This window comes from Martes martes (genome assembly GCF_963455335.1).
Source record: "Martes martes genome assembly, chromosome: 14".
NCBI classification, from domain to species: domain Eukaryota; kingdom Metazoa; phylum Chordata; class Mammalia; order Carnivora; family Mustelidae; genus Martes; species Martes martes.
This window is the reverse complement of record NC_137902.1, coordinates 15433996-15458559: the sequence shown is the minus strand read 5'-3', so window position 1 is coordinate 15458559 and position 24564 is coordinate 15433996. Positions and strand designations below refer to the sequence as shown.

Below are 24564 nucleotides of genomic sequence, written 5' to 3'. Positions count from 1 at the left end.
AAATCGTCTTAGAAAACTGATCTTAGGGGGCACCTGGGTAGCTCAGGGGGTTAAAGCCTCTGCCTTCAGCTCAGGTCATGATCCCAGGGTCCTGGGATCGAGCCCCGCATCAGGCTCTCTGCTCAGTGGGGAGCCTGCTTCCCCCTCTCTCTCTGCCTGCCTCTCTGCCAACTCTGATCTCTGTCTGTCAAATAAATGAATAAAATCTTAAAATAATAACAGTAATAAAATAAAATAAAAAATAAAGCAAACTCCCACAAATAGAAAACTGATCTTAGAAGAATCAGCAGTGAGGCTATGTATTTTCAGTAGCCCAGCGATGAGAAGACCGTTAATTCCAATTGAAACCTCCTGAATCTTTTTTCCCCACTAATATCAGTTGTTTCGAGCAATAGCCATATAGTTATCACTAATATTGTTCCTTGCTTATGGTCATGGTAAACCATTTTGTACTTAGTGCAGAGAGTGTTATGACTGCCTGGGCAATTTTTAAAATATCTCAAACCCAGCTTGTTGACGTCTGAGTATTTTCTTTAGTCATCACACTTTTATCTGTTGCTACGTTGGCTAGACATTGAACATGAATTATAGAAAAACCAATAAAAATATAATTTCTGTTTTATAAGTCTTTTGACACAGATCATACAGAACATGTGTTCTTTTTCAGAATAAGTTGAAATCCCTGGCTTCCAAAGGCACAGCAGATGTCATTTCAGAAGACTCCTTGAAAGGTCAGGATTCCTTGTCAACAGACACGGGACAGTCCTGTCAGCCAGAGGACCTGTCTGGTGCCGCGGGTCTGGAGCCCCCAGAGTTCGAAGACGAGTCGCCTCAGCCGGCGGACGAGCTGTCCGCCAGCTTGGATAACCTCGCCGTCGCCCCACTGCCGGAGGCCACGGTTGTTCGTCCAAACCAGGATTACAACTTAGTGAATTCCTTGTTGAATCTCACTAGAAGTCCTGTGAGTCTTCCTTGCGCGTCCCCCGCTCACCTGATCACAGTTGGTGCATTTGAAATAGAAAAAAAAAAAAAAAAAAAAAGTCTATTCTTGTTTTAGTGTAAAACATTCAGTCTTTTTAAGGTGAATTTTTCCCCAGCCACTTGACACACCTGTCATTCAAGAATGGACGGGGTCTGTGTTTTCCCCTCAGGATGGCCGGATCGCTGTGAAAGCCTGCGAGGGCTTGATGCTGTTAGTCAGCTTGCCGGAGCCCGCGGCTGCCAAGTGCCTGACGCAGAGCACGTGCTTGTGCGAGCTGCTGACCGACAGACTCGCCTCCCTGTACAAGGCCCTACCTCAGTCCGTGGACCCGTTAGATATTGAAACAGTGGAAGCAATTAACTGGGGGTAAGAGCCATTGCTTGTGTTCGCCCACCGAAGCGACTTCTTACGCCTGGACTTGGAAATTCCCTGCTGCTTTGCAGTGATGTGAATCTTTGATTTTGGAAAATGTGACATGACTCGTGATCCTTAAATGGGATTGTTGTCGGAGGCGCGTTTGAAATTTGTTACCAGTCCGAAGCGAGTTGGTGTGGGAACAGTCCAGCTGTTACGTAGTTAAGCTGTTTTTCCATTATAGTGAATAATTAAGACCTTAAATACATTAAAACCAACAACTTTGGTTTTGTTTTTTTTTTTTTTTTTTAATTCCTGAAAGAAGGAACATCCTTTTGTAAATATGCCTCTCGGGCCGTCTTCTGCTTCGTGGCCCGTGGCTGTGAGCTCTCCTCTCCTGCCTTGTTCTCCTCACCTCTCTACCCATCTTTTGGGGCTTCCCCTGATTCTCACAGGAAAATGTGATTATCGCAGAACATTTAGAAGTATATAAGCAGCATGAGGAAAAGTACCCCCAGTCCCACCATCTATAAGCTGCCTAATGTTTTAGTAGAGTAATTAAAAATGGTTGCAGTTTTTCTGTGTATTTTTAACTCTTCCTGGGTTTTTACTAGTCTTTTTCCGCCCGATATTCTGCCAGCATCTGTAGTAGGGCAGACCCCCTGGTTCACTTTACTGCTGTCTGTGCTTTCAGGTGGAAAGGGAAGCAGGCCACTTACTTCTTTCTGCGCACCCTTCGTTACCTTCCCTTCATCCCAGCGGCTGAGCACCTCGCACGCTTCCTTCCACTCCTTGCTCACGTTTATGGCAGGCGCGTGCGGAGCTGTCTGTGTGGTTTTTCCTCTGCAGTTACATTCTGTGTTAGTCTCTCTCTTCCCACTCAAAGAGTGAAAGTTATTTACAACTTTTATTTGAAAGGTTTCCTCTTATCCTTGGCTTGCTTCTGGTGGTCATCCGGCTCTCTCTGGATGCATGCGTTTTACTGCACGAGCTCGGTCACGGGCCTTCATTGTTCCATATGCGCTGAACTGGGTTAACGCGTTGAGATAACTCTGGGCTAAGCATTTCTTCTACATCCTACAGCTTGGACTCCTATAGTCACAAAGAAGATGCTTCAGCGTTTCCGGGAAAACGAGCCTTAATTTCATTTCTTTCCTGGTTTGATTATTGTGATCAACTCATAAAGGAAGCACAGAAGGTTTGATTTTTTTTTGTTGTTATTTATTGATAATTTTAGAATGTGTCTATTAAGTAAAATTTCCTCAGTTTATGTCTCCAAAAATATCTTAAGTGTCTTAGGATAGCACAGTCAGTAAAATAAATACAATCAAATAAAACAAAAAAAACCCTGTGTATATACGTGTGTGTGTGTGTGTATATGTGTGTGTTACAACTCTGGAATAAATCACAGTTCAAGTTCTGCCCTTATATTTCTTTAAGTATCACGATAGGAAGCTCCATAAGGTGATGCTGGCCTCCCTCCATTTCTCCTCTTTGAGGAGATGTTAATACCATAAGGGGGTTGGGATGATATTTTTGTCCTGTTCTTCTTGTTCTTGGACATTTAGATAAAGTGTAGAGGATGGAGTGGCTCACATCTAATCTAGGTTTATATGCCATCAACAAGATGGCCAATAGGCAAGTTTGTTTCTCCACATTAATTCCAATGGAGAGTGGAATTGGTTTACCAATGTTACAAATTAATCCTCTTTTCCATTAAAAAGAAAGGAAAAGATAATGATGCTCCTTCTGTATTCTAGACCGCTGCTGTTGCTCTGGCCAAAGCTGTTCATGAAAGATTTTTTGTCGGAGTCATGGAACCTCAGTTGATGCAAACGTGAGTAGCCTTTCCTTAAAAAACAAAAAATTGGGCGGCACCTGGGTGGCTCAGTGGGTTAAAGCCTCTGCCTTCGGCTCAGGTCATGATCCCAGGGTTCTGGGATCGAGCCTCGCATCGGGCTCTCTGCTCAGCGGGGAGCCTGCTTCCTCCTCTCTCTCTGCCTGCCTCTTTTCCTACTTGTGATCTCCGTCTGTCAAATAAATAAAATCTTTAAAAAAACAACAAAAAACCAAACCAAACAAAAAATTGCTATTTCAAATTCTGTTCCCCACTAATGACCTGTCTGTTACGCCCAGTTCTGAGATGGGTATCCTGACCTCGACTGCTCTGCTCCATCGCATTGTTCGGCAAGTAACCTCTGACGTTTTGCTTCAAGAAATGGTGTTTTTTATCCTTGGAGAACAGAGGGAACCGGAAACTCTGGCAGATATTAGCAGACACCCTTTAAGACATAGGTTAATAGAACATTGTGATCACATATCTGATGAGGTAAGCGATGTAAGATTTAGAATGGGGCTTTGAAATACGGTTTTATGGTGTTTTGAGTATAGCTTCTTTTTTGATGTAGCTTTAAAAATCAAAAGCATGACTTATAGGATGGCAAGAAGAATCGTTTGTTCAGAGATGTTTTTCAGTTAGCCTTTATCACTTTGGTTTCAGATAAGCATAATGACATTAAGAATGTTTGAACATCTTTTACAAAAACCCAACGAACACATTCTTTACAACTTGGTCCTAAGAAATCTCGAAGAAAGAAATTATACCGAGTATAAGCCTGCGTGTCCAGAAGATAAAGATGTGGTGGAGAACGGATTGATAGCAGGAGCCGTGTAAGTTCCCACCCGGGCCTGCAAGCTTAGCATTTCCTGCAGAACTGTCCTCTTCTCTCTCCTGCTTCTGTCCCTTATTCATGAAAAAAATGCCTCTAACAAGATTTTTGAAAATAAAATTTAGATGCCATGGTATCACCATCCCTTTAAATCACAAGTGGTATTCATTAAATGGAACAAAATCAATATATTCTTGAATTTGATGTTCATATCAAATGTTTGTTTCCCTATAAAATGTAATTTTTTAATTCTTTTATTAGCAAAATCATGTAATGTTTTGTAAGAACGTGGCAGAGAATCTTCTGGTTTAGAAAATGTAATAAAATGTTGTCTTTTTATACATCATTAAATTGAACGTAGAGATCTGGAAGAAGACCCACTATTTACTGACATTTCGCCAGATAACACTCTGTCAAATCAAGAATGGCTTAGTTCTTCACCTCCTGCTACTCCAGACCACCCCAAAAATGATGGGAAAACTGAAGTCCATAAAATTGTAAATAGGTGAGTTGCCATATAAGTGTGACTTCCATCTCTTTTGCCTGGTTTTATAACCTATACTAGCTCTGTTCTTAGATTGTTACAGAGACATATTGTAAATTCAATCTTCCCTTCTTTAAAGATTGTATCAGCTTTTTGTCATGTGTATGTAGCAGCCTAGGGGCAACAATCCATATCAAAGCAGGAAAATAGAAACAGAAACGGGTAATGGTGGTTAAATAAACCTTCAGATGGCCTTGCTTTTTTATTTGCTTATTTTAAAAATTTTTTTGTTATGTTAGTCACCATACAGTACGTCATTAGTTTTTGATGTGTTCCATGATTCATTGTTTCCATGTAACACCCAGTGCTCCATGCAATATGTGCCCTCCTTAATACTCTTTTCTTAACATAAATAATCTTAAGTCGTTCCCAGTTGGAATGACATGGAGAATGTCCAGTTTGACAAATTGCACTTCTTAGTTGTGTACTCATGTATGCTAAGCGTAGGGCCATTCCCTTTTGATACTTTGGTTTTACCTTTTTTTTTTTTTTAAGTGCCCCTTCTCTGGCGATGTTCTCTTCCTTCCTTCGCAGCGCTGTCACTGATGCTGGTGACTGGTGCTGGCAGGTGACTTTAGAGAAATTGCATGTGGCTCAAGATGTAAAATTAGGGTGACTAAAAATCTTGCGTTCAGTTACCTAAGAGCCAGTTTCCTGACATTGACGGATATCGTGGCAGTCTGTCACTGTGCTGGAATGTAAAAGATCGTTTTTAGGCTTACTTTTGCTTCAAGTGGAATGAGTGATTATTAAATAAAACCTTTGAGATATGAAAGAGTAATCGATCAGTAAAACTGATTCAAGATTAAGTACTGAATTGTAGGAGTATTTCTGTTATTGACCATGGCTTTTCTTATCTAAGTTTTCTCTGTCTGGTACCCGATGAAGCAAAATCATCCTACCATGTCGAGGGCACTGGATATGACACCTACCTCCGAGATGCTCATAGGCAGGTAAGTGAAGTAGTTAATTTTTGGAAATGAACTCTAATGAGTGCACCTATACACTTTGTCCCATTGTCCACAGTCATTTCTCCAAAGGTTTCCCTCAGCAAGACCTGAACTCTCTCTTGTTACTTTAACTTTAGGCAGGTGGCCTTACTTGGCCTTTTACTGACTGTCTCTTATCTCAGAATTTCTTTATGTTTGCTCCCCTCCACCCTTTCCCTTCCCCTTGTCTCCCTCCCCACCTCTTCCCTTCCCCTGTATCTCCCTTCCCACCTCTCCCCTTCCCCATCCCCCCCATCCTTCTTCCCTTTCTTTCCTTTCTTTCTATACTTTAAATTATATCTACCCCCCATCCTTTTCCGTACTGATCCAAAACATAACCTCTCAAAGATTCTGCCCACCGCCCACCCTTGATCCCAGTCCCCAGGCATTGCCCTGTCCCCTTCTCCACGTCTTTTCTCACCTGAGCAGTTATGGACAAGTGTCGTGCTCCCTTACTCCCTGCACTCCCTCCTCCCTGCTCCCTGCCCCCCTCAGTGTGCTGCCTCCCTGATAGGACTCTGAAAGGTGTCCTCGGAAGTATTAACCTCCATGGCCTTCTCAAGGTCTACTTTTCCTCTCTCTAGCATTTTACAGAATTCCCAATTTTAAAAATGTCTCATCAGAAAAACGCACATTTAATTTTCATTTAAATCCTTGAGATTGCAGTGTAGTGTTCTATATAATTAATTTGCATGTGCCTGTAGCAGGAATGCAGGTCCAGATGACTGCGTGAGTGACTGGAGCTATTGTGTAGCTAGTGCCTTCAGGGACAAGAGAGTGAAAGCAAGACAAGTGGTACCAATCTCAAGAGAATCAGCTGGATTTTTAAGCTGCATTTATTCTTTCTGTAAAATTTCATTTCCATTTTCTGCAAGTGCAGTTATTATGGATTGTTTCAGAAATATTAGAAGACCAACAAGAGGGATAAAAAATGTTTAAACTACTGCTTTCTAGGTGAGAATTTCAGACATGTTAATGGGAAAATGCTTTATTGAATATTAGGGTGTGGTTTAGAATAGAAAACTGTCTGCTGAAAGCCAAATCATTTAAAACTCACAAAATACTGAAGAAGCTGGCTTTTTGATTGTTTTAAGTATGTTTTTCTTTTAAGAGTTGAAGCAGTTAGTACTTCATGGTGAGAATGTGATTTGTTTTAATTTCACGTAATTTCCAAACTAGAGAGGTCAGAGTAATGTCGCTTTGTTGAATAAGGGGAATCTGAAAAGGGCATAGAAAACTGTGCTCTAAATTTGTTTAAACTTAGGTAAATTAAATATTGGGGAAGACTTTCCAAATTTATTCTTATTATGTGAGGTCCTATGCTTATCAAAATCCATGTTGTTTACCCCAGTGGTAAACTGTATAGTGAAGGACTAGTTCCTTATTAATTCCAGTCTGTCAACAGACCAACAGTTGGGTAAAATATAATAAAAATGAATTATTAGATGAAAAAAAAACAACAAAATACCAGCCCTGATTATTTTATTAGGTTCAACAGACATAAAATTTGCTCCGTTAAATGCAGTAAAGGTTCCACATGCTGACTCTCAGCGTGGTGCTCCGCTCACTGCGAGCGTAGCAAACCGTCTGCAGAGCTCGCCCCGCGCAGCACGGCTTTCTGCCCTGTGCTGGAGGAAAGCCAAGCCTGCCTTCCCAACAATGTGCATGTCTTCATCTCTGTGCATGTAACGTTTTCAAATAGATTTGAAAATGTGGCTAGGACTTACTGTGATACAAATAAGGAGAGTTAAATTCTATGAAGGAAAGCACATGCCTATTTTTTCATCAACATATGTTGGTACTGGTGCTTATAAGCTTACCCGGGCCCCAAGTTAGCCTGTTCCCTGAGTCCCTCCCTCCTCCACGGGTCGCCAGTGCATTCTTATATGCCTGTTAGAGGAAATCATTTCTGTTTGATCTCGATTTGTTCTGGTTTGTTCTTTAACGATGCAAATGCTTTTCCCTAGTTCCGTGACTACTGCGCTATCTGCTTAAGATGGGAGTGGCCCGGGTCTCCAAAGGCATTGGAAAAGTGCAATTTAGAAGCTACTTTCTTTGAAGGTCATTTTTTGAAAGTTTTATTTGACAGAATGGGAAGAATTCTTGATCAGGTAATAAGCTTTAAAATACTGATTTTCACATTATTTTGCTACCATCCACCATGGGTTCATCTCAAGTCTTAGTTCAGCTCTTGAATAGAGTAGTTTTGTTTTCTCAGTTTTTCCGCTGGATGACTTTTTCACAAAGCTCGATTGCCGGCAAGTGGTGCAATTCTGACACGTTGGTTATGTCTGAAATCTTTGTTCAACCTGATGGCTGTTAGAGAATCCTATATTTTACTTCTCGTTATAGAACATTGTCTTAATAACCTTCACACATTTTGGAGGTGAAGGTGATTAGAAGACTTTCCTGTCATGACATAGAAACCCTTTTCTTTTATTAGGACAGTTAGCACAGATACAAATTGAGTCAGCCTTGTAAAGTTCAAGTCAGAGGACCTTAAATGTCATTTCAAATGGAAACCTGAGTGCTCTGGTCTCCTTAAAATGACAGAACAATATTAGATGAATCTGCTTCTTCAGACCAAGAACTTATGAATGATATTCATTTTCATAAGGGGGAGGTGAAATGAAAAAGGTAAATTTACTTATTCCCAAGTAGATAGAAAGCACCATCAGCTGGTATGTTGCTGTGTATGTCTCGCTGTCAGGAGAAATGAATTTGGGATTACAGAACCCTTCCCTCCCTTTCTCCCTCCCTCCCTCCCTTTCTCCTTGACGAATGAACAAAGTGAGGGTAGAGCTTTGAAATGCTTTACAGCCTGGGAGACACACTTGAAATAAAACCACCTGGCATAATACTTGCCTCCACATAGAAATTGACTTAACCAATGCGGAATTAATTTAAAATTGTATATTAAAGTACTTGTTCTTTTTTAGCATTTTAGTTAAATATTTATGTGAGCATAGGGAGTTCTAAAGGAAATTTACTCCCTAAGCAGGCTGTCTTCAATACCCAGAAAGCCAAATAAAGAAATTATAATTTAAGAAGTATTTCGTGGGGTTAGACTTCAGTCAGTACTGTTTCTGGTAGTAATCAGTAAAGAGATAGAGTAAGTCCTTTTTTCTTTTAACCTCTTAATAGCAAGTGCTGTGTTTCTCGTTTTGGTCCATTGGTTGCAAAATCCAGCTCTCGTGGCATCAGGCCGTAGCCGTCGTATCCATCCTATACATAGTGGCTGTGGAAACCCCCTGGGTGGCGGGGTTCTTCCGTTCATTGTGTTCTTTGTGCTGGTTTGCTAAGCGTCCTTTGGATCTCAGGTATTTTTCCCTTTAGTTTGTGGAGTGCTCAGAATATCCCGAAATGCTTTAAAGCTCTTTTTATGTCAGCAGCTCGCACGTTACAGCACAGAGCTGATTCCTGCACGCTGTCCCAGCCGATCTTCTGTAACCCTGTCCTGCTAGGCAGGACACACTTCTGGTCATGCTTTGTCAGTGAGGAATCCCTAGTTGCAGTTAATGCGACTTACTGCTAGTTCACTACAGGCCCCAAAACCTTTGGTCTTCAAACCCTTGATTTTCCAAGCCTTTTTTGGTAAGAATGTGATGTAGTCAGATCTCAGAGATAGTCGGGAGTCCTGGTGTGCTAAGCGTGCTTGGTTTAGTTTCATTTTCTTTCTTTTCTAAATGTGTTTTGTTGAGGATGATGTTTGCTTGTATTTTCCTGGTAGAGAAATAGGGCCAGGGCAACCAGCCTGGGATTAAACATTCACTACAGATAATTAGTGGAGTAGCTAGTTTCCTATATGTATAATTGAGAAATTGTGACTCAAGTATTCATAATACTATTGCGTTGTCACAACATTAATTTTTCTAAAATACCATATAACACAAACCTTTAGTATCATTTGTGATGATTTTATAAAGCTAGTAAAATGCTGAGGTCCATAAGCAGGATGTAAAGAGCACCAGGGAAAACGGTCCCGCTACTTCTCTCTGCTGGGACTTGGGCAGCTGCGCCACTTGTCACATTTTCTTCTTGTTAAGGTGAAGCGGATATTACTTGCTGTAACCTCCTACTTGATTTGCTTGTAATAATTAAATGAAAAAAGCAATTTAAAATACTTCTAAAAAAGTACAGGAGTAAGTCAAATTTTATTGTCCTAAAATTCAGGCCTTGTATGTAGTGTGAGCTCAAAGGTGGGCCAAGTCCATTTGATACGTCAGAAAAATCTGGTTAGCTTTCATTCCAGGTGAACACTGTATGTCAAGTAGAAAATGAAGAGATCCAAAGTAATAATATAAACACTCACTGTTAACCCAGGAAAGGGTTATTCATATTAAAGGAAAAAAGCCAACTCATTATGAAGTAGAGACTGTTTTAGATATAGGATGATTTCTGTATAGCTGAGATTTGTTTCCATTTTCACATTAAAATATAATCTGAGTCAGCCTTAAACTTCTTAAACAACCAAGGACATAGATTCTTGTTCAAATAAAACGAAAAACCAAAGTAATAGCCTATAAGGAAAATACAAAGTGTAAGTGGCAACTTATTACAGACTTGCTGAAAGCCAAATTCTGTTGACTTATTTAAGCTCCTATAAATGACAGATTTAGTGACCTAAAAATCTGAACTACCAGAAATCAAGTCACATACAAAACTGTACTAAAGTTATATTTTAAGTGATTTTGTTCACATCCTGGACCAAATGTATTCTTCTTAAAGATTTTTAAAAATGTCTTCTTCATGCCTAAAATACAACTTTGTGTGAATTCGCCGTTTGCTCTGAAGTGAGTCCTGGAGGCTGTTCTGTTGTTCGTTGTCACCAGGCTGGAGAAGACGCCCTTCCAGTTACCTTTCCATAGGAATAGTGTCTCCTTTCATTCATCTTGCTTGAGGTTCGACCGTGACAAAGAGTGACTTAGAGATACTTTTTCTTTCAGAAAATCCATGCTCATGAATCTTACGGTAAAAACAAACAAACAAACAAATGAAAAACCCGCTACAGGTGGGCTTGTAACACAGGACTTGTGGTTTCCCCATGCAGCAGCACCTTTGCTGGCTTCTGGCACATGCCGTAGCGTTTGTGGTCTTCTGAATGCCAAATGTTCACTTCTTAACTGCTGCTCATCATACCAACGGTGGTTGTTGGTTTTTTTTTTTTTAAGATTGTATGCATTTATTTGAGATAGAGCAAGAGAAAGAGAGCCGAGGGGTAGAGGGAGAGGGAGAAGCAGGCTCCCCACTGAGCAAGGAGCCTGACATAGGGCTCGATCCCAGGACCCCAGGATCATGACCTGAGCCAAAGGCAGACCCTCAACTGACTGAGCCACCCAGGGGCCCTATATATCAAGGGTTCAGCAGCTGCTCAGTGAAAGGAGTGAAGCAGGCAGAGTCTGTGGTTAACATTCATCCGTGTCAAATCCCTTTTCTCTTCCCCAGGCTCAGCACAGGTTCCTCACTCACCCCTAGCCCTCCCACGGAAGTCAGTTTTGTCTCAGCTACTCAGTTTCCTTTGGCTGCTTAGAAGAAAACTGTAAGGAATGAGATTTCTGTTGAAAGTTCTAGGCGTGGTGACAGCAACTGTTTTTGTACAACGCGCCTCTTCCTTTGACTTTGATGTCGTCTCTAAAGCATCTCCAAGCTGCTTTCTCTGTGGAGTAAACAGATTAAAAATCAAAAAACCAGAATTCAAATGAAATTGTGATACGACATACAAAAATTATATGAGGAATTGTACCCAGATATATAAGTGTTTTGGGATAATTAATGCTCTTGCAGCAAATGAGGTGATCCTTGTCTGTAATCACCATTTTGAACCTTTTCATTCGCTGTGGGGCATGTGGTAGTCATTTCTATCCCCCAAACTCTCCTGCTGCTGAGAAGGTTCTGTGATGTATCTGACTTTATTTTATTGTATACATGCTCTTGGTAATTGGCAGTAATTGAATAAGAGATGAAAAATACCATTTCTAAAATTAGACTACCGTATATTCTTTTAAAGATTTTATTTATATATTTGACCGACAGAGATCACAAGTAGGCAGAGAGGCAGGCAGAGAGAGAGAGGGAGAAGCAGGTTCCTCTCTGAGCAGAGAGCAGGGAGTCCGATGCGGGGCTCCATCCCAGGACCCTGGGATCATGACCTGAGCCAAAGGCAGAGGCTTTAACCCACTGAGCCACCCAGGCACACCTAGACTCCCATATATTTTATTAAGATTTTATTTATTTATTTGACAGAGAGAGAAAGAAAGACGTAGCGAGAGAGGGAACACAAGCAGGGGAGGTGGGAAAGGGAGAAGCAGGCCTCCCGCTGAGCAGGGAGCCGGATGCGGGGCTGGATCCCAGGACCCTGGGATGACAGCCCGAGCCAAAGGCAGACCCTTAATTAAGCTACTGAGCCACCCAGGTGCCCCAGGCTACCGCATTTTAAAAGATCTTTAATACCTCCCCTTCTGTCTTTGGTCTTCTATTTGATATGTCCTATGTTGCTGTTGTTGTTACATATGACACTTTCATGGGTTTTGATGACCTTTTGAACACTGAACACTTTCATTAATTAGAACAACCTGTGTAAAACAGAAACATTATGACTATGTTACATATTTTCTTCTGTACATCTATACGTATGCTGCTTTTTTTTCTCCTAAGTTTTAGCACTGTGAGATATGTACTTTGACTAAGATGGTGAGAGCCAACTTAGTTATCAGTGTTTTCATTGTAGAAGAGCATGTGGAGGTAGACATAAGATGGAATATTTTCCTTTGTTGAAAAGACAAATTGAAATGGTAAATGAAATGCTCAGGTATATACATTATAAATAATGTCAGATGTCTTTTTGTTTTTTACCTCTCCGTAGCCATATGATGTAAATTTACAAGTCACCTCCGTGTTATCTAGACTTTCTCTCTTCCCTCATCCGCACATACACGAGTACCTTTTGGATCCTTATGTGAACCTTGCTTCTGGCTGTAGATCCCTCTTCTCTGTCATCGTCAGGGTGAGTTCTTCGTTTTGTTACATTCTCTAGGATTGACAAACCCTGTGATAAACATGTCCATTAACATTACTTACCATTGTATGTGCCTAGCACTACATAATGGGAAGCACTATTTATATACTGTCAAGGAGTCATTATTTTACTATAGCATGTGGAGAAAAAAAGAAAAATTCATTCTTTTAAATGGTAACTTTTATATTTTAAGGAACAGGTGTGAATCCTTTACCAAAGATGGTTATGTGAATAGTGAAGGGTGACGCTCTTCATTTAGTAATAGGGAGTTGAGTTTGTTTGTTTGTTTTTTTAAATTCTGAGAGTCCCTGTGAGGTTGATTTCAGGAACGCAGTTCCTTTTGTCCCTGATGCAGGTTGTCGGAGACCTGATGGTCCGAATCCAGCGTATTCCAGACTTTACTCCCAAGCTGCTGTTAGTCAGAAAGCGATTGCTTGGCTTGGAACCTGAAGGCCCCATGTAAGCCAGTGTTTTACCTGTTTTTTTATCTAAAAAAAATTCACCCAAACTTGATGAAATGCTAGTATCTCACATTGACTTATTGCTTGCTTTGCTTTTACCAGTATTGACCACATCACATTGCTGGAGGGTGTGATCGTGTTGGAAGAGTTCTGCAAGGAGCTGGCGGCAATCGCTTTTGTGAAATACCACGCTTCCTCCACACCGTAAACAGCCTCCTGCAAGTAACTACGGGAGCGGAACTGTAGTATACATTTCATCAAAAAGGACTCAGCTTCACCCAGCTGAGAGGATAAAAAGCCTTTTTAAATGAAGTACTGCTGTAAACTGGACAGGACCATTAAGAACCCATTGAGTGGACATTCTCAGTAAAATGTTGTATAATGTTTTCATTGGCTTTACCATAATGGTTCTATATGTAAGATTGCACGTCCTTGAATCCAGGATACAATCAAAGGAACTTCAGGAAATAAGCATTTCTAATGCCTGTGTGAAAAGCTGCAAAATTTCCGATGTCATGACTTTGATGATATTTCTGTTATTTTAATATCCTTTTAGGTAGCAAGGCATTTTGACATTCTCTGGGACTCAAATGCTTATATTCTTTTGGATTAATAAGTAGCAAAGAAAAAAAAAACAAACTAATTTTATAACTTTTTAAGGTCAGAATTCTTATCAAACAAAATATGAAAAAAAACTGTAAATGAGAAAAAATACAATTCAGAAACCATCAAATGAGTTAGTAGGAGATAAAAATGTGTAGAGCACCATTAACTTTCTTCAGCTTTTCTAAGAATAACGATTTAATATGATAAAGAAGTTCTTGATTAATATAATATATATTTTTTAAAGAAATGTTCTTTTACTCTTTTGTGCACATAGCCATGTTAGTGATTGATTTTCACGTCTGGGTCCCAGTATATTTAAACTGTGTCATTTTTGCAACAATGTTGAATTCGTGCTCTCCATTGGTAATGTTTGCTAAAATAGTATTTTTTTAAGCTAATGAAAACATGTTGGGTTGAGAACCTTTTTTTTTCTTCTATCTGTCCCTCTCTGAAAGTTGCTTTATAAAAATTGCTTTATAATTTGATTTCTTATTGGAATACATGGTAGTGTCCCGGCGCATAACTCTTAGGCAGCAATCAAAATGCCAGTGGGCCTCCTCAGTGTTTACAGTTTGAATGTTTGTTTTCATGTTGTTCAGTCTTTTGTTTTAAATGATTCTAAAGAGATTTAAAAAGAAAACCAGTCTGTCCTGTTTGCACGTTAAGGAATTTGGGTAAATTGCGTCCGCATGAAGGACCGAGTGTTAGGTCGGCAAAGCCGCGCCGTGCATGGCGAGCTTCTCCCTGATGTACAGGATGCCTTGTGCGCATCCACTTTCCCTTCTGCCTTCGGTGATGCTTGTCACTCAGATGTTGCTTTTAAGCTTCCTCCTTCTTCCTCTCCTCCTCCTCTTTCTGTTGAAATGTTAAGCAGCAGCACTTTGCGCCTTACCTTTCCATTTACTGATTATTTTACCGGGGGGGAGCGGATGATCGAACTTTCCAGCTTGGAAGGGACTGTCGCCGCTCCGTGTAGGAAGTTGTTTTGTGTAGCGTCTTTGCAGATGTACATCATGTGGGACTTGCAGAGAAGCGTGTTTTACACCTTCTGCTGATTTTGTGGTATTTGTTTTTCTGATTTATAGTTAGTTTTAGCTATTAGAACAAAATAACAAAAGGTGATGAATATTCTTGGCTCTGGAATGCTTCCCAGTGTTCAGACTACATTTAATCCAAGTCTTTGTTAGCTCAGTCTAAGCATACTTACTGAGCAGGACAAGGGAACAAGGGAAAAAACAAAAGTGGAAGATGGTTACTTTGTGCGTGATTTTCTTGGAATGATTTTTAATGGTGGGAAAGCATTGATTGTTCAGTGCTCGGTATTTATTGGTCAGCCCACGCAAGGACCACTGCAGCCTTTCCATTTTAGACATAGTTGTTGTCTACTTTGATGTAGGTTTATTTAAAATAAGGCATTAGGAGATATTAGATATTTCTTAATGTTTTCGTAGTGCTCAATGGGTGTATGAGCAATATTACCTCTCAAGCCAAATACTATTTTATCCTTGAGTTCACAGTGGGACCTTAGAGCTAATACATGACACCAAGCTCTGAAAAGCTTTAACTTTTATATTTTTGTCTGTGTATGCTGCTTCTTAAAACACAATTATTTTCCTAAGTTATTGTAATGATTTTTGATCTGTAGTCAGCTAAAGCTGAAGGTGTAAGTTGTTTCTCTTCTAAGTTTCTCTCTTTCTTTCTTCTTCCTGTTTAGTTCAGACAGACCTAGAGCCAGCACAAGTTCTCACAGTGAGTCAGATTTGTCAGTGAAACAATGTGCTACATTACTAGGCTTTTTCATACTGTCCTGTGAAAACTAAATATTTGCGTTACTCAGTACTTGCAAAACAGTGACTTCAGTGCACTGCGTTGGGTGGAAGGTGCCACCTTAACAAATGATTGCCATAGCAAGTTCCAAGCTGAATTTTAGCCCTGCTTCACATCAGTATAAATAGGTATGCACATTTTTTTTGAACTTTCTAACAGTATAGTCTTTGACTTTATTTTTAGTAATGAGCCACATTCTTTACTTGATAGAACTCAGATTTGTCCTAAACCAATTATCATTGTAGTACTCACATTATAACTATGTAATGTTCTCATAATGTATCTGTCTGTGCAATATGGAAGCTATGAGAGGATTCATAGCCCTTTGGTTTAATTATACATTACTATGTGTGTACATGTATATATATATATGTGTGTGTGTGCGTGTGTATGTGTGTGTGTGTGTATGTGTGTATGTATATATATATATATATATGTACATATATATATATATATATGGACCAAAATCCTTAGCTTGCTTACACTGTTGCTAGTGTAAAAATTGTTACACTTAATTTTACGGGGCACAAATTATGGAATTACTTCATAATTCATGGTGACATATTTCCATAAATTACCACATTAATATACAGTTCCCATTTAATTATGAAGTTCACAGGTATCAACAGAAGTTGCAGTCACGTGCTGAAACCACAAATTATATGGCAGTTGTATTTTGGGTTGTATAATTAATCAAAATATGCATGTCCTTGTGACACTTGATATGTTAAAACATGATAGATAATCATATTTCTGGGCCCTGTAAAATAGTGTTACTGTAATACTCTGGCCTCCTGCCTTGTTTACATTAAACAAAGGATATTTGGTAAATTTTTCTATTGAGCTTTGTGTAGGTTACTGACAGTATTACCAAGGCTGGAATTCTTGGGCCGTCTGTGAAGAAAACCTCTTCAGATGGCAATTGTGTACCTACTCTCTCTCCAAAAGGAGGTTGTGATTAAGTTCAACTTTTTGTGCTAATGATGCATGCAGGACTAAGAGGGATAATCAAAAAATAAATAATGTAATTTAAGCAAAGTGTCTTATATTTGTATAGAATTCTCACTGAAAACATTTTATTCACTGCTAAGTCTAAAACAGTAATTCATCATGTACAACAGGATTTGGCACACACGGAGGCATCTGGCCAGCTCCGTGGGTGGAGCATGTGATTCTTGATCAGAAGGTCGTGAGTTCAAGCCCCTGCATTGGGTATACAGGTCCCTTAAAAAAAAGAAAAAAGTTTACGACACACAGTCGTTCATGGGTCACTACAGCATTGATTCCAGGAAGAGAACAAAAAGGAACAGAATCAGAATATTTGTGGAGGGGAATGTATAGCTTGGAAAATCCCCCTGAGCGAGCCTCATTATATATCCTCCACTCCACTCCTTAATGGTAACATCCTTAAAGGAAGAAATGTTTACACAAGTCTTAGAAAAACAATTCATTGTAGGCGTTATTTCTTCATATATTTGTAACGCATATAAAAATTGTTTTCTTCAACTGACACATAAGACAATTAGACTCTAGGTTTATTCCATTCATTTGGATATTTGTCAAAGTGCCCTAATTGGAAACTGAAAGAAACACATAATATATGGCATAGCCAGGGAGAGAAAAAATGTAATTATTAATCCCACCTACCCAGGATCTTTCCAGCCACTGTTAGTCAAAAAAGTTTATGGACTTAAAGAGGAGAATAGGTTGAAAGGATGTAGGGTAGGTAGGTTTAGGCCCTGAGGAGTTGAAATTACCCTTCTTGCTTTGAGCTGCTATAAAAGAAAATTGCATTTTAGGGATGTATAATCAGATCCCGAGTCCAAAAACCTGGTTCAAACTGAAACTTGTTATCTCAAGCGAATTTAAAGAATTGACATAAAATTGTGAAAGTCGAAATTTTGTGAGTAACTCTCAAGTAACTGTTATGCCTCTCTCAAAATAAACAAACAAAAAAATGAGCCAGCAGAAGCACTGCGTGACAGTTTGATGCCAAAGGATCCGTGGTTAGAAGAAATGGAATAGGTTTTAGTTGGTCTTAGCTATGAAAGTCGTTGCTCATGGGCCTAGCTCTTAGGAGACGGGCTTTCAGTTTTACTTGATCTATACCTGACTGTGCATATCAGGGAGACCCATCAAAGCCTGTTTTGTGTACACTCACTGCTCATGGTTTCTTGCGTGCCTCAGAGGTTTTTCTGTGTTATAATAGCATTTCTAAACATGTCAAAAATATGCCATCCGAAACAATAATTTGGTTATTCAACAAATATTGAGAACTTGTGATGAGCCAGTTTTTAAGGTGCTGGGAAAACAAGAAGCAATTTCTGCCCTCAAGAAGTCACAGTCACAGGGGAGAAGTGTTCTGTGTGCTTACGCAGATTCTAGCCCACATTGATGAATGCTGTTAGGACCCAAGTGCTGGGAGAGCACAGGGAGAAAGAAATAGTGTTAACTCTTGAACAACACCTGGGGGTTAGGGATGCTGATTCCCCCACCTTGAAGTCAAAAAACCTGCATATAATGTAACAAAAATTGTCAACAGATATTTTCTATGTTATGTGTATTATATATTGTATTCTCACAATAAAGTAAGCTAGAGAAAAGAAAACGTTACTAAGAAAATCATAAGGAGGGGCGCCTGGGTGGCTCAGTGGGTTAAAGCCTCTGCCTTTGGCTCAGGTCATGATCTCAGGGTCCTGGGATAGAGTCCCGCATCGGGTTCTCTTTTCAGCGGGGAGCCTGCTTCCCCCTCTCTCTACCTGCCTCTCTGCCTACTTGTGACCTCTCTCTCTCTGTGAAATAAATAAAAAATCTTAAAAAAAAATCATAAGAGAAAGTACATTTTCAATACTGCACTACAGTCAAAAAGTCCATGTGTAAAGTAGACATGTACTATTTAAACCTGTTGTTGAAGGGTCGACTGTAGTGTTGGAAATCACTTAAAGGGAAAATCTACAACTCAAGTCTTGACTGAATTACATTCTTACTTAGAACTAGAAATAAACGCTGGATATTCTGAGAAATCAGAACCGTAAGGTCAAGTCACCGAGAAATGGAACACGATTCTCTATCTTGTTAACTTTACCACAATTAACTGTTTTGTTTCACCTTCCTCATTCTGAGATTGGTATAAAGCACCAGCCCAAACAATTGTGCTTTGGGGCCCATGTTTTCTCAGTTGGTGAATAGTAATAAACTCTTCTGATTCAAGTGATCTCTTTCTGGAGCTGTTACACAGAGAGAAGGCAAAAAGTCAACCGGGGTCTCTCAGTCCTGAAATTGAAGGCTGAGGTCAGGCAACAGAGCAGGACAACCCAGGGGTCATACCTGCCAGGGAGCACAATCAAGAGACCTGACATGTTTCCCCTCCTACCCTCATATATCTGGAAGTAGCCTCAAAGAATTACTTGGTCTCCCAAGGGTGAATCTGAGGAATTGAAGGAAATTGAGCTTACTTTCTAGTTTGATATTTTAATCTTATTCTTCTTCACTCTGATTAGACTAGACAGTATATCAACCAACAGAAATTCTCTTTTTAAAAGGGGAGGGGAGGAGACATTGAAGCAATAATTCTCTCTCTCTCTCTCTTTTTTTTTTTTTTTAAGATTTTATTTATTTGAGAGAGAGAACGAGCAGGGGAGGAGCAGAGGGAGAGGGACAAGCAGACTCCACACTGAGCACAAAACCCGATGCGGGGCTCGATCCCACAACCCTGAGATCATGACCTGAGCCGAAATCAAGAGTCAGACGCTCAACCTACTGAGCCACCCAGGTGCCCCAAATTCTCTTGACTCTTGATGACTAACCAAATCCTGACATGAAAGGAGGACACAGTAGGACTGCCAGAAACTCAAGGCACTACCATGGGTTACTTTGCTCTCATTTGAGGAGGTGAGGGAAAGGAAGGAGAGAAGACGTCCATTGACATTTGTAGCTGTCAGTTTCCTAATGGTACTCGTGTTGTTAGGTGTGTTCATTTGCATGGTGATCATTCTATTAGTTCTTAACAAAACGTTTAATTCCTATAATGTGCCAAGGGCTTCAGGGACAATATTCAGGGTAGTGAATCCAAACAAGCCAAGAACACATCCTGGGTCTAAAAGACCCCTGTTTTTCAAAACACATTTTATAGGTTGAGAACTATAATCGCAGGCTCGAGGAGCTAGATGTGGTTCAGAAAAAAAAAAAAAAAAGAGCAGGTGACACGCCCAGCCCGTGAGAGTAGGGAAGACAAAGCAAAGGCATCTCCAAGTCTGTTACAGCCTCAGGCCTGTAATTTATGAGTAAGGAATCATAAAATCAATTTCACTGTAATGCAGACAGATGAGATGGCATACAAATTCACTATAGTCTGGATGAAGTTATATTTCAAAGCCCTGAAGACGAGATTCATTTATGTAATAACACGAGAAATGTATTTCTCATGCCACTCACAAATGGAATAGCATGTTGGGTTTTAATTGATTAGATTTCCCCAGAGAACCATGTCCTGACGATTTCTAGAGGGAAACAAATTAGCCATTCCTTAAACATTATTCTTCCATGTTTAAAATATGCTTTCCTTCTTAAATCTCTTTATCCTTTTGCTCCTACCAACAATGTAGCAAGTCACAGAGCATTTTATGGCTCTAAAATCTTTGTGGGCTGCTTCAATTATTAGAGTGTTCTACAGTCTTTATGTCCATTCTGTTTTAGAAATTATTAGACAATACACCATCTTTTTCTTGAATTGATGGTGAGCTCCCACAGAAATGGAAATTGAGGAGAAAACATGTACTTTTTTTTGAGGTAATTTTTTAAATTTATTTATTTTAATAAACATATAATGTATTTTTATCCCCAGGGGTACAGGTCTGTGAATCGCCAGGTTTACACGTTTCACAGCACTCATCATAGCCCATACCCTACCCAATGTCCATATCCCCACCCCCTCTCCCGTCCCCCCTCCCCCCAGCAACCCTCAGTCTGGAAAACATGTACTTTTAAGATATAAATATTAACCCAATAGTCCATGTACCTTTGGACTCCTTGACAATAAACAGGTTCCATTTTATAAAGACTTTTTCTCCAAAATGATCCAAAGTGATGCAGCTACAAGTAAACCTTTCCCTGAAGACACTGTTAGCAAGAACACATGGCTCATTGGAAGCTGAGTTCAAAACCACATCCTAAAAATAATAAGAGCCATTAATGCAAATGTGTGTAGCAATTTCCGAGTGTTTTTCTTTGGAATTTGACATTAGAATAAAAAGAATTTTGCATGATTCTTAATGGTTGGAGTGTTTTCATGCATAACATATAATTGATATTCATTGAGTTGAGTATTTCGAAGAAAAGGCTGATACATATCTTGCCAAGTTGTGTTGCTCATTTATTATCATTTTTATTTCACTAGAAAGAAGACGACGAGGGAAGTGCAATTAATTTGACATGCATTTCACTATCAACTCCATTCTGAGGCTATTGTGAAAAGTTCTTTGTCCTCATACAGTATGCCTCTGCTCTACTTTCTGATACAAGCACATTGTATTTTGATCTTTCCTCCAGTAAATTATATGATCACACATTCATAACTCCTTAGAGATCCTCACTAGTGGCCTTTTTTTGGTTAAGAACGGTGTTGGACAGATGTAAATGCTGAATTTTTCTGCTGGTGTCTGGGTTATATTTGGAAAGAGCAGGCAAGATTCTCAGACTCTGCATTATATATATAAATACATATATTTATCTGCCAATGCTTCAGAAATCCCCACATCGCCATGGAAGCTGATCCTTGCCTCTTACCGTGATTAAAAAAGAAGGTATTTCGCAGGGGTAGGTAAGCTATCCTCATTGTTTCTGTTCATCGGACCGCTGACGGCTAGAAGCTATTCCACGTAGACGAAAGCAGAGCTCTGCGTTCCTGATAGAACTTTCCAGAATGATCCTGCTTGAAGTGGAAAAATCTTTCTAGCTAGTCACATAAAACACTGTAATCAAGTGTTATATTTGTCGATGTTGAGGTCTGAGGTCCAAAATAGATTGTTTGTCCTGGGATTATAGTAGCATCACCCATGAAGCTCAGCCAATGTTTACTAAAATCCTGCCCGGCTGCAAGAGGAGGGAATTTCAAGTAAGTGCTCCTCTTTGAGAGGTTTGCTTTTCAAAGTAGAGGTTGATAAGGCAAGTTCTGTGCAGGTTATCAAGGTATTGGCCCTCAGTTCCAAATCTACTCTTCTGTGTTAGGATGTTGTGCTAGGACCCCACACACTAGATTTCTTCTTTCCCAGCTGGCTTTCTACTAGGTTTTGGCAGTCAGAGTTTCTACAGGGAGAAGGGGAAATAGGAGAGGAGGAGGAACGTCTTTCTTTGAGTTTGCTTGCTGTTCTGGACATGTCACCTCAACACGGGGTTCAACCTCTGTATTCTTTAAGCTCCCCTGGAGGCAGCATGGCAGCGCCTTCCTTGGAGGCCCGAGCCTCAGCTTTCCAGAACCTTCCTCCATGCTACCAGGTCCGTAATCCCTGCCTCTTCTCTTCACTGTCTTAGCCCTGGGATCCTGCTTCCTGGGTTAGTATTAATGGGTGAAGTCAGTGAATGATGCATGTTCCTCGTTCAGTGCCCCCCAACCTTACCACGACTAATTCCCATATTAAATTCCCTCCACTGAAATGCCTGTGACATAGTTTCTGTCTTCTTGACAGGACCCATCTCAGTGGCTGTATATTCCATTACCAAACCCAGCCTAGGGACGATAGTCGGCACAGAACTTTTCAAGGATGTTGATGCTTCCCTCGTTGACAATCTTTCTCAATACTTTAATGAAGATGTTGCCACCTGGATCCCATCAGGGGATATGGTAGGGTATTCGTGCCACACATAAGTCCACATCCTTATCTCCCTGGGTCTTTGGATTAGTTTTCTACATGAAACCAGGAAACTATGGCATCTCAAGTCATTGAATGTAGGCCATTAATGAGAATACATTTCATTGACTCAGAAGAGAAAACCCCTTGGGCCACTTCCAGCTGGGTGACCTAACACAATCAAGCCAAACTCAGGCAAGTACCTCCAAGTCCATGCATTTGATCTGACTGAATATTCTACTTTACCTTTGTTTGACTCTATTCCCAATAAAGTTATGCCCCACCTCTTTCAATACTGTCCTCTTTGGAAGCAAATGCATAGCCTACAATTTTTTTTTTTTTTTTAAGTAAACTCTACCCCAACGTGGAGCTTGAACTCACAACCCTGAAATCAAGAATCACATGCTCATCCTACTGAGCCAGCCAGGTGCCCTCATAGCCCACACTTAAGAAATGGGGTGTTAAATTCTATTTTCCTGAGGCCGGAGAGGCTACATGAATTATTTGGAATTCTTCTCTAAGGAAAATTTGCACCCCCCCATTTATTTGTTCAATCATTTGTTCAATTTATGTATTTATTTTGAGAATTACAGAGAGAGCATGCATGAGTTGAGGGAGGGGCAGAGAGAGAGGCAGAGAATCCCAAGCAGACGCCACACCAAGTGCGGAAACTGATGTGGTGCCGCGTCTCAGGACCCGGAGGTCGTGACCTGAGCCAAAACCAAGAGCTGGGACGCTTAACCGACTGAGCCACCCAGGCACCCCCATTTGTTCAATCATTTATATCAATATCAACTCATGGATCTTTATCTTATGCTTTGAGTTATAATCCAATACTGCTTCATTGGTTTTGTTGCTCAAAATTATTCCAGTCTGGCCACTGGGAGCTCTTTCAATTGGCTCCTATGCCCCTTTGACATCCCCCATCGAGGAAAGGGTTTCTGTCTGTTTTTGAACATGTCCTTACTTCCTGCAAGGTCCAAGAAATGTATTTCTCATGCCACTCACAAATGGCAAGGAGCAAGGTGCTCCAAGCTCATCTCACCTATTTCCCACCCCAATCCTGGAATCAGCAATTTCTTCAAGGAGCACCAGGGCCATTAAAAAAATTGGGTTCTGTAGCATGCATTGACTTGGCATGGCGCTTTGGGTCCAAATGGACTAAGAAAGGCTTTTGGACTAAATGCATGGTATTTATTGTAAAGCCCTTCCAACCTGAGCATTCTTAGGGCAGGCTAAAGGACGTTGATTCATGAACAGGACTGTTTAGAATGGGTGACACAGTGGGACAAGCAGTGCAATGTATTCAGAGACAAGAGTGTCCATGTTCACAACACAGAAACCTCCACAGTCACCAATATTATTAGCTGGAACATGGCCACACAGAAGACTTTAATTTCAGACCTGTGTTGTTTCCAAAGGAATCATATACAGACGGGATCAAAAGAAGTTTTTCTAATAGAGCTTTACACCTGTATCCCATTACCTATGGTGCACTGTGAATCTTTACTTTCTAGAAACCCTGTAATTAGTTTGTAACTAGAACAATTATATCACCCGATATCTTTAGTGTTAAAAATATTAAATTCCTAATGATAATCTTTCACAATCAACTACAACTTTTATGACCTTATTTTTGCATTTCTTCACTTCACAACTTCTGGGAGACAACCTCGGCCTCTCTAGGCCACGGAGGCCTGTGTATTATGGGTTTTCCGTTCTTCTGACAAAACTGGTTTGTGGCAATCTGTACAGATGAGAACACAATTACTGTAAACTAGGAAAACCCACATAGGCTTGTGTACTTGTGTTTGCTCTGTAAAGGGCAGCATTTATGTATCTTAAGCTGCATCTTGAAAGCTCTTCTGTCTCAGCAGCTCCCTTGCATTAAACATGAGACGCTAAGTGCTGTGGCCCCGGGGAATTACAGGCCACTCTGGGCGCCCAGGGATGATCTCAGCTCGCAGGGGGGGTGGGGGGGACGGTTAGCTGAGGAGGTTTGGGGCCGAGGCTGTGCGCACCATGGGAAGGAACACAGGTGTGGGTTTTGACTGCAGACAGAGCTGATTTTGATGTTTTTCTTTACTTAAACGATTGATTGTTCTCCTTTACATCCTGTGAGGAGAGTGTGACATGCTGTGCGGACAGGCCTTGGATCTGTGAGGGAAGATAAAACTCCCCCCTCTGCGGGGCGAGAAAAGAAACAGGAAGAAAGGATGTGGGAGAAGAAAGGAACATGAAAAGATCCAGAAGAAAGAAGGGAGCTCAAGGG

At 40.4% G+C, this 24564-nt stretch overlaps 1 protein-coding gene across 1 annotated transcript in view; it reads left to right on the top strand.

The window, feature by feature from the left end:
- FHIP2A (FHF complex subunit HOOK interacting protein 2A) overlaps window positions 1–14244 on the top strand; it is a 32671-nt gene extending 18427 nt beyond the window's left edge. The window contains exons 6-17 of the mRNA XM_080823572.1: window positions 668–961; window positions 1152–1348; window positions 2420–2534; window positions 3097–3173; window positions 3473–3665; window positions 3837–4006; window positions 4367–4510; window positions 5412–5502; window positions 7506–7649; window positions 12401–12541; window positions 12909–13012; window positions 13117–14244. Coding sequence (XP_080679698.1) covers window positions 668–961; window positions 1152–1348; window positions 2420–2534; window positions 3097–3173; window positions 3473–3665; window positions 3837–4006; window positions 4367–4510; window positions 5412–5502; window positions 7506–7649; window positions 12401–12541; window positions 12909–13012; window positions 13117–13222 — 1776 coding nt within the window. The 3' untranslated portion in view covers window positions 13223–14244. The remainder of the gene's footprint in view (window positions 1–667; window positions 962–1151; window positions 1349–2419; window positions 2535–3096; window positions 3174–3472; window positions 3666–3836; window positions 4007–4366; window positions 4511–5411; window positions 5503–7505; window positions 7650–12400; window positions 12542–12908; window positions 13013–13116) is intronic.
- Window positions 14245–24564: the final 10320 nt, after the last annotated feature.